This window comes from Stegostoma tigrinum, chromosome 23, assembly GCF_030684315.1.
Source record: "Stegostoma tigrinum isolate sSteTig4 chromosome 23, sSteTig4.hap1, whole genome shotgun sequence".
NCBI lineage: Eukaryota > Metazoa > Chordata > Chondrichthyes > Orectolobiformes > Stegostomatidae > Stegostoma > Stegostoma tigrinum.
In genome coordinates, this window is record NC_081376.1 from 24,611,828 (window position 1) to 24,630,769 (window position 18,942).

Sequence of the window (18,942 nt, forward strand, 5' to 3'; positions counted from 1 at the left end):
GGAAATTGCAGTAGAGGCAATTATACCAAGAGTGGCAACTTGCCATGGACAAACATGCGTATTTGAGAAGGACTAAATGGGTACCTAAAGCTATTTATCTTCTCATGTCTAGTGTCAAAGCAAAGAACAGTACTGTATATCATATCAGAATCAGGTACACTGGTGTTGCTCACCACCTGAGTGCTTTCGTGAATTCAACTGTGTGAGTACCTTTCTAGCATGCACCCAGCAGCTTTTTTAAATGTCGACTGCAAGGTCTGCTGCTGGAGTTTCTTGAATTTCTGAAGCTCTTGTGGTAAATTTCTTTTAAATTAATTATTAATGATAAAATAACAACCTTTGCTACTTTCCCATGGCATGAATATATGATAGAATTGTGAAATAGTAGTTATTTATGTCTGATCACATTTAATTATCAGTCACGGTTCTCTATAGAAAATGTTGTTGTCATGCTGTGAAAGATAAGTTCATCTGAGAGTTGAGAAAGCAGGATGTCCTGTTGTGAAATTGTTGTAATGAGCTGTGTCCTCCTGTTATTTTATAGAACGCTTTGCTAAAGATGTCGTTATATTCCTACCGTTCTGGTTTCTGAACCCGTTTCTTGAGGTACAATCAACAAAATTTCCCTGAGCGTGTACTTGTGGCCACACTAAGCTGTTTTACAGTGAATGGTGAGCATGGATCCTTTCCCATTTGTTGTTTGCCTGCGTGTGCATGTGACAATCAAGAGTGGGAACCCTGTTTGTCATCGCTGCTCCAACTTCAAGCTTGGGTAAACAAAGTTGGTTTGCTTAAGCATTCAATTTCTTGATCTCCTTTACCAAATTCCTTCACTGTCTTTTCTGAGCAGGTAGGATGTGCTTTGGCATAAAATTGTGCTCATTTGTTTTTAGAGCAAATCAGATTTTTCTGCTACTTTATCACTTACACTGCTAAAAGTAATTGTCTGTGGGCTTGACTTCACATGTTGCAGCAACCACTTGGTACTATACAAATATTCTTCAAAACTAAACAGCTTAGCTTGGAGAATGGGAAGAGATGGACAAATCACAACTTGGTGTTCAGTTGACATCCAAACTCATGCATATTTCAACATTGAAACTTGGGGAAAATGACACAGTTCGCCCATCTTAAGATAAAAGAGAGTGAGTGCAGGATGTGTGTTGTCACCTCAATGTTTATGTTCCTTCATATTAACCTAGTATTAAGTTAAACTTACTGCAGACAAACAGAAGCAATATTGTTCATATCCCTTGTCAGAGGTGGGGTGTTGTCATGATAATGTTTAACATGGATTATAATTTTCAAAATCAGAAATTGCTGGAAAATCTTGTTCCTGACTTCCAGCATCTGAAGTTCTTTGGTTTTGCAATTCTAATATTCAACTTTTTCATCTGATTTTTAATACCAGTCACCACCATGAACTAAAGTGTTTTAAAAATGTCAAATGTTGACCTAAAATGGCAGCTGTGATCACCTGACCCAAGATTGAACAAATCCGGGAAACTGCTGCAGCATGTACTAAATTGGCTGCATTGAAATTACAATTTCATTCAAAAACAGTGAAACCTAGGTGACTACATCAGTATTTGTTATCTGACCCCTGCTTAATTTATACTTTTCATAAGTTTGCATACTGGGAGATGAACGATTGCTCTGCTGTTCCAAGCTGAATGCTTTACAGACAATGATGACATTCTGGAATACGCAAATGTACCCTTCTTAGCAAAGTGAAGAATAGGAATTCATCATTATAGACCTGGGAAAGCTTGTCCTCGTTCTCATTTCTCCTCTTGTGTTTTATTTGTCAAAAGAAGAGTCTTGTGATTAAACAACTGGGAAAGCCACCATTCACTGAGAACTGTACATACTTGCGTACTGATAAGGAAGCAAGAAAACAGCTAAATGACTTGGGTTTTACTAATGCTACCTGAGGACTTCAAAAGCGCATTTGCTTTTCTCTTCCCGTTCTCTCATTCAGGGCAGTAGGTGATATTTGAAAAAAAGACTTTGGATAGGCCCTTTATCTTGATCTGTTAGCTAAGCTTTAGTTGAGGTGTAATAGCTGCATACCAAAATGAAAATAAAAAATATTTGTTGCCACTGATCGAGAGGACCTTAAAAGATAGGAGCCAATGTTCACCTGGTCAAACAAACCATACTGCAGACTCCAAACGTTGTTGATGACCTATAACCGCTTGTATCTCTGTTTTCTGCTTTCACTGAAAGTCTGTCACATTCAATTCTATATTTTAAATTCACACCTGTTGAGCGTCCTGAAGGTGTAAATGAGGCATTCACTTTAATATATTGTTCACCTTTTCTTAGTGTTTGAGGTTATTTCAAAATAATTGATTGGAATTCAGTTTGTTTTCAGTAATAAGAGTTTGAAACTTCAGTGCAGTCTCTTTCTCTGTCACACATTAATAAACTTTCTCTGATTTATGTTGTGTGTCTTCTAAACTTTCTTGTTTTTGTTGGTAATATTGGTGTCTGAAGCTTTTAGTTCTCTATTTTTATATCATTAGTAAATAAAATGCCCCGAGATGTGTGTAGAGCCCAGAATTCCTTATATCTTTGGCTCTCTTGCTTTTGCATGTCGTGCTGCCTACGTGCACTCATGTATAGTGATGTGCTTGTGTAGATGGGGCATTTAGGTGTGTTGAATTTAGATTTTTAAAGTTCTGAGCATTTTAAGAGAAATGTATAACTGTTATAGTTTCACAGGAGCAGAATGGTTTAGAGCAGTGTTGTACATTAGGATCTTGTTGATCTGGTCACCATATTTGCCATGTGATACAAACATTTGCAAAGGATGAAGTAACTCTTGCAAACAGTCTCCGAGAGATGAACTGGGTTTGTGGAATACAACTAAACTTGACCAGTGTCCACTGTACTGGGTGGCAGCAACAATTAAAGAATATGTTTAGTCACAACAGCCACTTATTACACAGCTTCAAGTTGTGCAGCAGCTAAAATATTTCAACATGCTTTCACTTCCTTTAATGGGGGCTTTTTGCAATAAATCTTAAATGAAGCTAGGGTACAGTTTTTAAATGTTGACTTTTTTCCTGCAAGATTATTTCCTGTTATTTTTAATATGGCCACAGGCCGTATCACAGTCTGAAATCATGTCTTCTGTCAAATGGGCTAATATCCAGCCGCTTGAAATCTCTCACCTGATGAAGATAATTGCTTTATCACATGTTTGAGGCCAATTCACTATGCGTTAAGTGTATTTGGCAGCATTAATTTGATGTCTGAGTGACAACACTGAGGATACAAGGAGGAGAAAGAACAGTTTGGAGAATATTTGTGTAACTTGGAAAGATCAAAGAAGCTATTTAGAACTTCTGACTGTAATAAGGACTGATTTGGAGATGAGCAAAAGTTATAATTTGTAAGAAAGTGTTTAGTCCTCATTCACCTGTCAGAATTTTAAAAGCACCTTGTTGAAGGTCATTTAATAATTAAACAATGGTAGAAGCAGAGGAAAGTGTGAATAAAGGCAGAAGAGGAAACACAAGCAGCAGGAAGCTTTTTGGTCAGACAGGTTAATTTGGCTTAAGCACTCAATTTCAGTATTAAGTAAGATTGCAATGTATCTACTAATATAAGTGAAATCTAATTATCACAACTGTTTTTAACACTTGTTAATGTTAAAAGCTTTGGAACGAAGCAACGTAAAGCCAATGTTTTACATGTGACCCAAACTGGAGGTCCCGGCGTTTAATATAGCTGCAGCGAAATGAAATATGTGAATGAACCCACTTCTCCATTCTTAAAGCTCTGAGAAGTATTAGTTACTACTACAGGAAACCACACTCTGCCTAATCTGCTTGGTAACACAACTGTGCTGGAAACTCAGCTGCTGCTGTCTATTGTAACTAGGCTTTGTTGTTTTGAGCTTAGTATTAATTAGCTTAAGCTTCATTTGAAATGTTTGCCTATCTTGCACTTGCAACCTGTCTGCTTCTGCTTTACTTACAAGCTGCACAAATGTGATATTCTTTACCATGCCCCTCCCCCAACCATTTAGTCACTAAGTTTATGCTGCTTGCAATTTCATGAGTGCCTTGCTGTTGATCTGTTTGACTGGACAAGCACGTTTGCACTTCAGTGAGACACTGCAGAGTAAAAAGGGATAAGAACTGCCAAATTTCTTTACCCTCGACATTAAGGCATATTTATCACAATCCAATGGTTGTGTACTGTTGATCTGGCATGGCCCAGGAATGGAGAACTTTTTTTTTGCCCACTGATATATTTACTAACTCGCCCACAGGGAGGCCAACATGTCTTTGAAAATAATCCATAGTATGTGACATACACCTGAATAATTCTGGATTTGTATGGATTATAATACTGTTGATTTAATATAACTTATTTTAAGTATAGTTATCACTTTGTAGCTTAAGTTGAACTTCTAAAAACAAAACTTGTATTTTGATTTAAGAAACACCCTGTAGCAGTTTTTTAATGGATTCTCATCAGTAAAGAGAGGGCAACATTTTTTGAGCCATGAAGTTTTGTACTTAAGTGACAACCCAGTTATAGCTTTTCGTGCTGCCTATAGAGTTGTAAGTTATGGGCTATTAATATTACACTTCAATTGCTTAAGTTATTCCTCTTATTATTGGATAGCACGTGCTAATGTAGAAGCATAGAAAATAGAAACCAGTGTAAGCCATTCAGCCCTACAAACCTGACCAATCATCCTACTCAGTACCCTTTTGATCCCTTTAGCTCTGATAATACAATAGGGAAGTGATGTTAAACTTGCTGTAAACTGTGGGTGAACCGGAGTTATCTTATATTGGGAGGTAAGCATCGCTGGTTGTACCAGCATTCATTGTGTACATCTAGCTGCTCGTGAACTGAGTGGTGGGATTGACTTTTGGTATTTGCCACACCAAAGGCTGCTACATAAGATAAAGTTGCACGGTATTACAGGTAATGTATTGGCATGGATAGAGGATTGGTTGATCAGTAGAAAGCAAAGAGTAGGGGTAAATGGATGTTTTTCTGGTTGGTGATCAGTGGCTAGTGGTGTGCCTCCAGGGATCAGTGTTGGGACCTCAATTGTTTACAATTTACATAGATGATTTGGAGTTGGGGACTAAGTGTGGTATGTCAAAATTTGCAGATGACACTAATGTGAATGGTAGAGCAAAGTGTGCAGAGGTCAGTGAAAGTCTGCAGAGGGATATAGATAGTTGGATTATGAGGAGAGACTGAGTAGACTGGGATTATACTCGTTGGAATTCAGAAGAATGAGGGGAGATCTTAAAGAAACACAAGATTATGAAGGGAATAGATAAAATGGAGGCAAGGAGGTTAATTCTGCTAGCAGGTGAAACTAGGGCTAGAGGGCATCGCCTCAAAGGGAAGCAGATGTAGGACTGAGGTCAGGAGGAACTTCTTCACCCAAAGGGTTGTGAATCTGTGGAATTCCCTGCCCAGTGAAGCCGATTGAAGCTACCTCACTGGTTTTTAAGGCAAGGCTAGATAAATTTTGAACTGTAAAGGAATTGAGGGTTATGGTGACTGGGCCAGTAAGTGGAGCTGAGTCTCAAAAAGATCAGCCATGACCTTATTAAATGGCGTGGCAGGCTCGAGGGGCCAAATGGCCTACTCCTGCTCCTGGTTCTTATGTTCTTATTTCTATAATGGCAGAGCTGGCTGTTGGTTTTGTTTGGCATCTTCATGTCTTGGGATAACCATTTTTAAGCATCCAGTAGATTTACTTGTCACTCTGCTTTAAAGGTTATGCATGTTTCCATCTGTCTTTAATATGCAACCCTTACTGTCCTATCTATCAAATTAAAGCCTAGAAATAATTTTATAATGCTTGTAACTGAAATTATACCATAATGTTTATCACCTTGTAGATTTCCTAATATTAAGTAATGCTCATTTGCTTGGAAATTCTAACCAACATTTATCCATAAACTGCTATCCCAATAACAGGTTAAGATCCTGCTGTCAGAACCTACGTGAATTCTGATTTTAGTCTTAAGTGAGGCTTCCCGCAATTAGGTTCAGCTGTGTGGTTCTTTAAATGAGAAGGGCAGCATAGACCAAACTTCCTAAAGAAAGAAAGGTATGTTTTGTGCACTTGTATTGTTCTGCTCCTTATGTGGAAAGTTAACACCTTCTCTGTTCTGGAATTCTAACAATCTTCACACTATGACCTGACTCTCAAACCTTGCTGATGCCTTTCTTCAGTCCCAGCTGAGATCACCTGATGGACAACTAGCAGCTGGCCACGCAAGTGCAATTTTCGGTGGGAGATTGAAGCTTGTGGATTAAAATTTCTTAATTGTGGGTTCAGCATGGTTTACCATTTCTTAAGTTCACTTGCATAACTGTTACCCCATTGTAAGATTTTCCTCTAAAATTTCCGTGACCTTTCATTAAAGAATTTGAAATTGCCAGTTGCTAAATTTGGCCAAATTTTCTTGTGTCTTGCCCATGCCAAGCATGTGTAAACTTCCTATAATATGGGACTTTCATTGACTTCCTGTCACTTCATTGAGTCCTAGTTCTAGAGGTGAACGGTCAGTGTGTCCCAGAGTGCCAGAATTTACTCTGGCATTTTTGTGTATGCATTATCAATTCTTTAAAATTACCACTAAAGACTCTGACCATGAATAAAGGAAATTAAAATTCAGGCCATGCTGCCGGGATGGCAATCTTCTCTATCCATTAGCTAAAAGTTTCTCCAGGCAGTCCAATTATAGTGGTGTGGACATGTAATGTAAAATGAAGTGTCATGCAGATGGTGCTAAGGTTGCTGGTGTGGGAGATTGGATAAAGTGTCACTGTTACGGTCAGAAGTCACCAGGTTATAATCCAACAAGTTTATTTGAAATCGCAAGCTTTCAGAATGTAGACCCTTCATCTGGTGAAGTGAGAGAGAAGCACACAGAACACAGAATTTATGTGCATAGAGATCAAGGACACAGAACAAAAGTTCATATGGTGTGAGTGAAGTGTCAAAATAATGAGTTTCTGCAAATGATGAAAAGTGTTAGATGGTGTGAGTAAAGTGTCAGCAGCTGAATAACAAGCAAAGGGATGACCTATGATCTGATTAAATGAGGCAGAGAGATGATTTAAAAAATTAAAAATAAGGTGGTGCTGGAGACAAACCAAATGACTGGAATGACATGATATGTACAAGAGTTGCATACTTTGGTTAGACCTTCGTCATGCGACTCTTATACCTATAATGTCGTTCAAGTCATTTGGTTTGTCTCCAGCACCACCTTATTTTTGAATTTTTTTGTAATTATCTTTCTGTCTCATTTAATCAGATTATAGGTCATCCCTTCACTTGTTGTTCAGCTATTGACACGTAGACCATGTGAAACTTCTGTTCACCTGCAGAGACTCGTTATTTGAAACTCTGCTCACGGCATTTGTAGGACATTTCAAAATCTCTGCCCAGAAATTATGTTCTGTGTACTTCATTCATTTACACGACAAAGGGGCTACATTCTGGAAGCTTGTGATTTCAAATAGACCTGTTAGACAATAACCTGCTGTTGTATGAATTCTAACTCTGCCCACCCCAGACCGACGCTGGCACCTCCACCTCACTGTTGCAGTAGATAACAGAGTGGTTTGAAAGGATGTTGGGGGTTCTGTTGTCTGTGTTGATGCATAATCAGAAGAATTGCATTCTATTTGGCTGTGGTTAACTGCCCTGTGTGTTTTTTTAAAAAAAGTGAGAAATAGGAGCAGGAATTGGTTATAAAACATCTGCAACCTGTCCCATCATTCAGCAACATCATGGCCAAGCCTATCTTGGCTTCACCTCCACTTTTCTGCTTGACCTCCATAACCGTACCTGACCTGAAGTTCAGAAGTCTGTAAATCCCAACCATATTCATTGATTTCACAGCTGTCTGTGATAGAGCATTCTGAATATTTGATTCTGAGATGAAATTCCTCCTCATTTCTATCATTGCAAGGGACTATTTATGCCCTCCAGTGAGAGTTTGCCCCATGAGGAAAGTATCCACTCAGATCTTCTATGCCAAGTCCTGTCAGAATCTCATGTTTCAATAACACCACTTCTCGTTCTGAACTCTAAGTAATGGCCTGACATTCCTCAAAGACAACTACTGCAAATTGAGAACCAACCCAGTGAGCCTTTTATAAACTGCTTCTAATGCAGGTGTATCCCTCTTTTTTTTTCCAATAAGCTGAAATTGTGCACAGTATTTTAGGTGAAGTCTTGCAACACTCTCTTTAAAGTTGTGCATGACTTTCCTACTTGTATATTCTAAATCCCTTGCAATAAAAATGAATACTTCACCTTCCTAATAACTTCCTGGACCTGCAGGCTAACTATTTCAATTTCATGTATCGGCTCCTTGAGATCCCTATCTCCCTAATGTTCTGAAGTCTTTCTCCATTTAAATGAAAATCTGCTTTTCTGTTCTTCCTTTCCCATGTCATGTACCCCAGTCATTTTTTTTTGCTGAGTCACTTAGCCAGTCATGTCCATATAGAAACTTTTTTGCCAGCGCAATGTGCTTTCCCCATCTGTCTTTGCATTGTCAGCAACTTTGACTACAATACACTTGTTCCCTTCATCCATATATTCAATACGTAATATAAATAGTTGAGGCCCCAGCAATAATCCCTGTGCACCTCAACAATGGTACAGTTTACCAACTTGAAAATTACTCAATTTTTCCAATCCTGGTTTCTGTTAACCAGCCAGTCCACGATCCATGGTAATAGTTGACCCCAACACCATGAATGTTTATCTTCACCAGTAGCCTTAAGTGGCACCTTCCTGACACCATTTGAAAATCAAAATGCTGCTGCTTTATAAGTACTGTTACTTGAAATCTAAAATTTTTTGAACTTTTTTCTTTGAAATAATGCTAAATCTGCCAGATTTTGATTATCTAAAAATGCCCTACTACTAATTTAGTAGATTTGTACTTTTTCCCAGTGGCTGTTGTTAGCTTTCCTACTTTCTGTCATCATTTGTGACAAAGCATAAAATTTGTGGTATTTCTATGTCTCGGAACCTTTCCAGAATTTGGAGATTTTTAAAAATATTACAGCCAGGGCATCATCTATCTCTCTGTAGCCACTACTTTTAATACTGTAGGCTGCAGGCTGTCAGGTCCATGGCACTTGCCAACTTTTTAATCCCCTTACTTTACATAACTGTTTTTCTCCAGTGGTAATTGTTTAAATTTTAGCTATCAATGGGATTTGTTTTGGCTGCTTTCTGCTGTGAAGACAGCTGAGAAAACCTTGCGTTTATTTTTATTCCTTTTTCAACCACTAGGTGTTCTAACCATTTAACCGGCTTTTAAGTATTTTTGCAAGTGTAACCACTGATGTAGGAAATGCTTATTTGCTCTTAGCAAATCCCCCAGAATCAGCATTATGATAATGACCAGGTAATCTATATATTTTTTTAATATCAAGTGAAGGTTAACGCTTAACCAGTTTTTTTAGATTAGATTCCCTACAGTGTGGAAATAGGCCTTTCAGCCCAACAAGTCCACACCGCCCCTTGGAGCATCCCACCTCGACCTATCCCCCTATAACCCACACAGCCTGAACACTACGGGCAATTTAGCATGGCCGATCCACCTAACCTGCACATCTTTGGACTGTGGGAGGAAACTGCAGCACCCAGAGGAAACCCACACAGACACAGGGAAAATGTGCAAACTCCGTACAGACAGTTCCCGAGGCTGGAATTGAACCCGAGTCCCTGGCGCTGTGAGGCTGCAGTGCTAACCACTGAGCCACCGTGCTCCTCCTTGCTGTTTGAAATGGTGCAGTGGGATCTTTTACATTCACCAAAGTAGTTAGATAGGGTCTCTGGTTTAATTTCTCACCCAAAAGACAGCAGTACAGGTGTAGCAGTCCCTCATTGTTACATTGGACGTCAGCCTTGACTTTTGTATTCCAGTTCTAAAGTGAGACTTGAACCCAGGCATCATGTGCTTCAAAGGATATTGTCACTGACAACTAAGCCACAGTGGATACTGTGGCACATAACAGAGGACAACTTGCATAGAAGGTTGTGGATTTTGGAATTCTCTTCCCTAAAAGGCTGCAGTTACACAGCATTGAATATAAAGAATACTGATTGCTTGGTAAGTAGACTCTGGCTAAGGTGTTGGTATAAAGAAATAACAATAGGCATCCCAAGATACTAGGTAATTGAAAAAAGATGTAAGGCTTAAACTTGTTTGTTTTGTTGCTGAGCACAAGTGAATGATGTCACTTCTAGGAAGAATACTTAAGCCATGTTATGAACTCGACTGATTTCAAATTGGTCATTAGTAGAACTAAAATGTGCAGCAAGAGTTCCCAATTGTGAAGTAACGTATAACAGTAAACATTTAATCAGAAGTTACAGTACACTTACTGCTTTATTTAGTGGTTTTGCCTCTAAGTAGTGTTATATATAGGATTGTAGTCACAACGTTGTATGACCTTGCATAATCTGCACTCTGACCAGCAATTAATATGTAGAGTTGATTGCAAAAATGCACTAATTACCAGAAGCGCAGGGCAATTGCCACTACACCACTACCTCTGCCTGAAGCAGACAACCAGATTCACTTGAGATGATGTTAATGTACTGTTAAACTGAGCTCCCAATACTGTGTTTCAACTTACATAACCTTCCTCCATTCCACATATAGGAAATAATTTGATCTTCGACAGCATTTCACATTTTCAGGTCATCTCAATGCATCATGGCCTATTAAATACATTTACAATGTAATTTCCTTTGTGATGTATGGAAATGTGATAAATTTGTATAAAACTTGATCCCAAAAGCAGTAACAAAAGAAATTATCAGGTAGCCAGTTTTTAGCATGAAATTAAAAAAATGAAAGAACTGCACATGTTGGAAATGAGAAACATAAACAGAAAAATTCTGGTCTGCCATTTTTTGTGGAGAGAAGTCACTGTTAATGTTTCAGGTCCATTGACCCTCCTTCCGAACTAAGAAGGGTTACTCAACGCAAAACGTTTTCTCTCCAAAGATGCCGGACCTGGTGAGTTTTTTTTTCAGCCAATTTTGTTTTCGTGAGTCAGTTTTTAGTTCAGTTTGGAGGATAAATATTAGCAATTTAATTGGAGGAGAATCCCAAATTCTTTTCAGTTAGTGCTGTGGAATTGCTTAAACCCTTCTGACTGTATGGAAGGGTCACTTAAAGACAGCAATTTTTAACTGTACTACTATCTTAGATTCACAGATGTTGAATTCTGTTAGATTTTTCTCAACTGTTAATCTGTTACAACTTCCTTTTGGTCCTTGATTATTTACTATCTCCTGTTTTGATGTCTGCAAATTTAGACACTACTTCCTTTTAATCTTCTCCAAATTATTGTACACATTGAGCAGAGATTCTATGGGATCCTACCACCAACTCCAATTTCTGATACATTTCCCCTGATAATTATCTCTTTTCCAACCAGTGTTTAATTCTGAGATAACAAGTGTAGAGCTGGATGAACACAGCCGGCCAAGCAGCATCAGAGGAGCAGGAAAACTGACGTTTTGGGCTTGGACCCTTCAGAAAATTTCTAATTGTTTAATTGTTAAAATGTTTAATTCTGTTTGCTGTCCTGCTAATTCTATTTCTCTTCATCTTCTCCAGTAGTTTTCTACATGATATGTTGTCACACTTTCAGAAAGTTCACGTCAGATTCACTGCATTCTCCATCTACCATATCTTTATCTGTTATTTCATTTTGGGGAGTGATGTTAGTCCTTCGCCATTCCTGTGGTTCGACAATGGGACTTGTATACTGAGTTGGGATATAGAAAATTGAGACTGAAGAATTTGACACGCAGCTGTTGACATGGGCAAGATGGCCAAATAAGGGGTCTGTATTCAGGCAAGCAAGACCCCAAGAGCAGACAGGTTGTGTGAATTTGAGAGATTTCAACACGCATACAAATTAGAAGCATAAGTAGGCCATTTTGCCCATCAAGCCTGTTCCACCAGTCAAAAATATCATTGCAGATCTGTTTGTGTTTTGAATTCTACATACCTGTCTATCCCCGTTAACTTTAAACCCTTATTAGACAAAGGTGTTAACCTACATATGCCTTTTAAAGTATTTAATGACCACTAGTGGTTGGTGGCGAGGCAGCAGGTGAGCCTGGGTGCGATTCTGGTAGTCGGCAGCAACGCAGTGGAGAGTGTGCGTAGTGCAGAGGAGAGACTGAGTCCTCATAGGGAAAGCCCAACATGAAACATCTGCATGCCCATGGCTAAAGAAGGACTGTAATGTTGAACTTCTAACTTATATCTTTATTTTTTTCAACTTTTATACCATAGGTTTAGGAGCTTTGTACCAAAAGAGCAGTAGGAATGGCAACATTTTTGTTTGTTAAAAGTGTACAGTTAATTTCTAGGCATACTCTGTCATTTTGAGCTCACCCAGAAGAGAAGACATCCCTTCCACATGCTCATTGTCAAGACCATTCAGAATTGAATTTACTACGGTCAAATCATCACCCATTCTTTTCAATGATTTGATTTCACTTGTAGTCTCATGTACCTGGGTACAGTGAAGAGCTGTAAATTCCACCGGAAACAGTCCGGTCTGTTTAACCTTTCCAGTCTTCCTACTAGGCTTCCAGTAAATTGCAACAAAAATTGCGTTCATCTCAGCAATGAAATCCCATCAGTGCTAACGAAGTGTGGAGCTGGATGAACACGGCAGACCAAGCAGGATCTTAGGATGGGAGCAGGTTCAGCTGATGAATCGAGTGAATTTGATAACGTGTGTGTGTATGTTTTGGTCTGAATTTGACTGTGTATTACTTTCATATACTAATGTATGCTATCTAGTCCACGTTGCTGTTGAATTTATAACAGCAATATATACAATCTTTAAAAGATAGAAGCAGTTAGTGATTCTGACGTGCTTCTGATTTAAACCCTTAAATTTCAAAGCATTTTCCACTTTCTGCAATACTCATTAACTACATGGCATTATGAAATTCTGTTTGGAGATCAGATTTATGGCTTTAAAGGACCGTATACCGCAGAATTCACAGGTGTAGGTAACATTCACATGCCTAAGAAGGTATATCATTTGAACAGTCGCCTGGGAGCTGTTATGTGAATAACTTAGTATCAGCACTACAGGGATGGTATTTTAATTCTAGAATTTTTTTTTAATGACCCTGGCATATTACTGTGGCGAGAAGGGTGTTTCTGCTTGGGAGCTTTCTCATGCAAGGTTCCCGACATGAATTTATTTTCCCATTAACTGGAGTGTTCGAATGTATATTTAATGAATAGTTTTATAATAACATTATACAGCCTAGGTTTTGTGCAACTCCAATTCAGGAAACTTGTGAAAATCTCATTGTTAAAAGAAACTTGATATATAGGACTAACACAGTGTGGAGCTGGAGGAACACAGCAGCCCAGGCAATGTCAGAGGAGCAGGAAAGCTGGTGTTTCAGGTCAGGGCCCTTCTCAGAAATCTGATTCCTGAAGAAGGTCCCTGACCCGAAACATCAACTTTTCTGCACCTCTGATGCTGCCTGGCCTGCAGTGTTCCTCCAGCTCCACCACTGTTATCTCTGACTCCAGCATCTGCAGTTCTTGCTATCTTTGACATATTGGACTGTTTTTGTTGTTGAATGGCAGAATGTGATGTTTTTATTTGACCAAAAATAAAATCAAAGTAATGGATTTTTACAAAAAATACCAAATTAAGCAACTAAAAGTAAAGTACTGTTAACGTCAGAAAGCACAATTTTGAAGATGTTCATTCTCTCTGGCTGTTGTTGCGCAGATGGTGCTCGCCCTCCAGTGGTTGATCTTCAGCAGTGAGTCAGCACTGTTGAAAACTTCTTTTGGGTTTGATTAGTTAAGCGAGTGAGCAGGAGCTTGGAGCTATCAAAGCTGATTCTAGCTCAGTCAGATCATTTCGGGTCAAAGGTTGAATTTTTTTTAATGTGAGGCTGTTGTATTGTTGAGGAAGTGATCAAAGGGCAAATGAATGAACCTTAAATATATTTTAAATGTTTTAGCCAAAATATTTCTAATTTTTGCTGCTCTGAGGTTTTTGCATTGACAAATGTTTGTTTCTGCTGGGGGTCCTTGCATTGTGAGCTACCGAGGAGTTTTCAATTGCCCTATGTATTTTTGAAAGCTGCTCCTTCCAAATATGTTTTTTTGTTTCTCTTTTGTTGTATAAATAAAGCACTCGCGGAGGAACTGGAACCCAGACTGTGACTCATCAGGAAGATTGAGAACTCGTGACTTCCTTGCTTGTGAAATAAATACTGTATTTCTTATTTCCTCACTAAGTATCGCCTATCCAGTTTAAAGCTGTTGAAGCTTGTTTGTTTCCAAATAGTTGTTAAATAGCACTGTTAAAGAACATTACACTTCTAACCAAGCATGTGCACTATAGGTCGTAAATTTAATGACCAGCCTCCCATGTACCATTTGTTACTCAAGGCCATCCAAAACTCAGTTCCTCATATTCTAACTTGCACCAAGCCATGTCCACTCATCATCAATGTGCCTGTTGTTCTACGTTTGTTCCCAATTGCACAATGACTTTTCAGAATAAATTCTAGTCCTTACTTTCAAATCCTTCCGTGGATTTGCTCCTGTATCTTTTTAGTCTCTTCCAGTCCTGTAATTCTGAGACATCTGTATTCCTTTGATTTGTTGAAATCCCCTAATTTCAATCACTCATTCTTTTTGGTGTTCCTGCCTTCAGGTGATTTAGCACAAGGTTCTGAAAATATCTTCCCCAACCTCCCCATCCCTCTTGTCTTCTCCCCTCTTCAAAGATGTACTTTCATCAAACCTTCGGTCATCTCCCCTAATACTATAGGCCCTTATCTGCCATCAACTGCACATGTGCTCACTATAACAAAATATCACCGGAAAACAGACTCATATTTCTCGTTCTAACCCTGGGATCCTGGTCCAAACCCCTTTATCCATATTTCCATTCCTTTGTGCAATGTTATTCTTGTTTTACTTCAACAGAGAAAATAATATCTGGTCTCCTCTATGAAATGCCTTACTCATTTCAAACCCCCCTGTTTGATCATATTCAGTTCCCTATACATAAGGAGCATTATCCTGATTTGCTTGAAGGCACCAATATAAGCATTGCCATGTCCTTATCGTCACTGAGACCTTTTTTGATATTCAGATTTTAAATTGAACCGTAGAGGTTGAACATTCAGAAGGTCATTTGGCTAATCATGTCTGACCACTTTGGTACAGTATTGAAAACTAATTTTACTCTCTGCTTTGTTAGCTCTTTGCATTTGAACTTACTTACAAACAAGGAGCATGAATAGGCCTCCCAGCCCTTTCAGCCTCTCTTGCCATTCAGTAAGATCATGGATTATCTATTTTAACCTCAACTCAACTTTCCTGCATATCCCCAATAATTTTTCATCTCCTTGATAATCATAAATCTATGTACTTCAGCCTTATAAATATTTAAAGTTCTAAATTCTCCCAAAAGAGGGAACATGCATTTAATATCCACCAGTGAAGTCCCTCAGGATCTTTTATGTTTCAATTAAGTCACCTCTGATTCTTCTCAAATCCAGAGTACAAGACTTCCCTCAAAGGAATTCCCTCATTCCAAAGTTTTAAATTCCCCTTGAAATATATATTAACCCTCACTGTAACTACTGTCTGTGATGAATCATCCCATGCTCTTCCAATCCTTTTTGTAGAGAGTTTCTTTTAAGTTTTGACTTTTCTAAATCAAGTAATCATTATTGAAGTTTGAACTTGTTTCATCTTGTAAGATGATTTTGATGTTACAGTAAATATGGTGAAATATTTAGATTACACTCAGGATTTCATTGTAAAAGTAACACTGTACAAATTGAATAAAACTGATTTTTTTGCAGCCTGAAATTTAGGAATTCTACCACCACTTTGTGTCTGTGGACAGTGGTGGAAAAATTACTTTTGCACATAGGATCCAATTCTTTTGAAATTCCATGTCCTAAATTGAGCATATTCAAGACTGAATTAGCAGAATTTTGGTCTGTTTGGGAATCAAGGGCGTTGCTGAGAAAATGGAGTTGGGGGAAAAAATCAGCTGGGATGTTATTGAATGTCAGCAACCTTGAGTAGCTGTGGTCTGCTACTGCCTTTTTTAAGGCAATTGCCTGTGGTTAGTTATAGCCACCACTTTAATCTGTACAAGCGATTTGATCTTTGACTGCAGCGCGCAGACGCAAGTGTATCAACTTAAGTAGTTGGGTCTTGCAGATGCGATGGTAGTCTCATGATGATGCAAAAGGCACAATGACGTTAAAGATACAATGATGCAAAACATGACCAGGAAATAAAGGATGTTAAAAAGGGAAATGGGACTTTAAACAAGGAAAGTGTACATAAACCATTTTGAAGTGAAAAATTCTTTATGGAAAGGGAGCCTTAAAACATAGTCTCCCTGTACAGGATTCCAGAGCCATCCAAAAAGTGCATACTTAAAGTTGTCTACATGTAATTCTGTAGATAGAGATGGAGAACCAAGCTGTTGAAGATTGTTACAATATATTTATTAACTCTACAAAGTAACTTCTGAAAACTCCAAAGATGTGGAACAAAACTGCCAGTTATTTTCTAAAAAAAAGCTTTTTTTTTCTGGTTTTCAGAGGACACCAAGAGAATTTGAAATACTGACCAATATTAGAAATATGAAAGGTGTTCCGCAATTTCCCTTCATTTTGATCTTCCCTCATTGTCTATCCCATAATCATTTTAAATTGCTCAGTCTAGTCAATCAAGTTGTTTCAATGTTTACAAAATATGCAACGGGTTTTGACTGGGTGGATTTGATTTTCTAATGTTGAATTGCTCAATGCAGCAAAGCAGCTAATATGAAAAGTCACAATTCTAGTTACACAGCTAATGGGAACTGCAGATGCTGGAGAATCTGAGATAACAAAGTGTGGAGCTGGATGAACACAGCAGGCCAAAGCAGCATCTTAGGAGTACAAAAGTTGACGTTTTCAGGCCTAGACCCTTCTTCAGAAACATGCTAGTTACACAGCTTTAAAATTACAATTGTGCATTGCCTAATGTAATGGTGTCACAATAGACCTATAGAGTTATGAGAGCAAGGGTAACAGCCATGTTGGTGAGATGACAGTGGCATCATGATAATTTCACTGGGCTAGTAGTCCTAAACCCCAGGCAAACGTTAGAAAGTATTCGAAACCCACCATGGTTGGTGGTGAAACTTGAGCCAGGAGTGTAGTCTTGTGGAGCAGTAACAGTGTCATTACCTCTGGGCCAGGGGTCCTGGGTTGAAATCGTACCTTCCCGAGAAGCATATAGTAACTGCTGTGCAAAGGTTGATTAGGAACAAAAAATCTAACAGGCAAGTTGGTGGGTTTGATCTGTTTATGAATGAACTTCAGGTAGTTCAGATGTACTATATCTAGTCCATGTTACAAGGCAAGTTAGCATTAAGGCACTTTATCTAAATGCTCGTATTCGCAACAAAGTAGAGGAATTAACAGCACAAATCCTCTTGAATGATTATGATGTGGTAGGCATCACAGAGACATGATTGCGGGGAGTTCATGACTGGCAGTTAAACATGCAAGGATTCACAACATATCGAAAAGACAGGGAGGTGGGCAGAGGGGGCGGGGTTGCCTGGTTGCCTTGTTAGTTAAGAATGAAATTAAATCTACGGCACTGAATGACATAGGGTCAGAGGATGTGGAGTCTGTGTGGGTGGAGTTGAGGAACCACAAAGACAAAAAAACCATAATAGGAGTTATGTACAGACCTCCTAACAGTGATCAGGACCAGGGGCGCAAGATGCACCGGGAAATAGATAGGGCATGTCAGAAAGGGAAGGTCACGGTGATCATAGGGGACTTCAATATGCAGGTGGACTGGGTGAATAATGTTGCCGGTGGATCCAAAGAAAGGGAATTCATGGAATGTTTGCAGGATGGCTTTTTGGAACAGCTTGTGATGGACCCCACAAGGGAGCAGGCTATTCTGGACTTAGTGCAATGTAATGAGCCAGACTTTATAAAAGACCTTAAAGTAAGGGAACACTTAGGCAGCCATCATAATATGGTAGAGTTCGGTCTGCAGTTTGAAAGAGAGAAGGCAAAATCAGATGTAGTGCTGTTGCAGTTAAATAAAGGTATTTACAGGGGCATGATACAAATCGACAGGAAGCAGAGCCTAGCGGGGAAGACAGTAGAGCAACAATGGCAGGAGTTTCTGGGTGTAATTGAGGACACAATACAGAGGTTCATCCCAAAGAAAAGAAAGATTATCCGGGGTAGGATTAGACAGCCATGGCTGACAAAGGAAGTCAGGAAATGTATCAAATCAAAAGACAGCCTATAAAGTGGCCAGAAGCACTGGGAAATCAGAAGATTGGGAAGGCTACAAAAACAAACAAAGGATAACAAAGAGAGAAATAAGAAAGGAGAGGATCAAATATGAAGGTAGGCTAGCCAGTAACAGTAGAAATGATAGTAAAAGCTTTTTTTCAATACATAAGAAACAAACAAGAGGCAAAAGTAGACATTGGGCCGTTCCAAACTGATGCTAGAAGGCTAGTGATGGGAGATAAGGAAATAGCTGAAGAACTTAATAAGTACTTTGTGTCACTCTTCACAGTGGAAGACATGAGTAGTATGCCAACAATTAGGGAGAGTCAGGGGGCAGAGTTGAGTATGGCAGGCATTACAAATGAGTGCTAGAAAAGCTAAAAGGTCTAAAAATTGATAAATCTCCGGGCCCCCATGGGTTACATCCTAGAGTTCTGAGGGAGGTGGCTGAGAAAATAGTGGAGGCTTTGGTCATGATCTTTCAAAAGTCACTGGAGTCAGGGAAAGTCCCAGATGATTGGAAAATTGCTGTTGTAACCCCCTTGTTTAAG

At 38.9% G+C, this 18,942-nt stretch overlaps 1 protein-coding gene across 4 annotated transcripts in view; it reads left to right on the forward strand.

Moving 5' to 3' along the window:
• LOC125462230 (3-phosphoinositide-dependent protein kinase 1) overlaps positions 1-18,942 on the forward strand; it is an 84,213-nt gene that overhangs the window by 12,817 nt on the left and 52,454 nt on the right. Inside the window, exons 2-3 of one of the 4 annotated variants that reach the window (XM_048552002.2) lie at positions 545-671; positions 9,956-10,142. The exons of 1 other annotated variant lie outside the window; for it this stretch is intronic. Coding sequence is in view for 1 of the 3 variants with exons in the window: in XM_048552001.2 (XP_048407958.1) it covers positions 669-671 (3 nt within the window). In the remaining 2 variants the exon portion in view is untranslated. The remainder of the gene's footprint in view (positions 1-544; positions 672-9,955; positions 10,143-18,942) is intronic. 2 more of the 4 variants (XM_048552001.2, XM_048552003.2) reach the window with 2 other exon arrangements.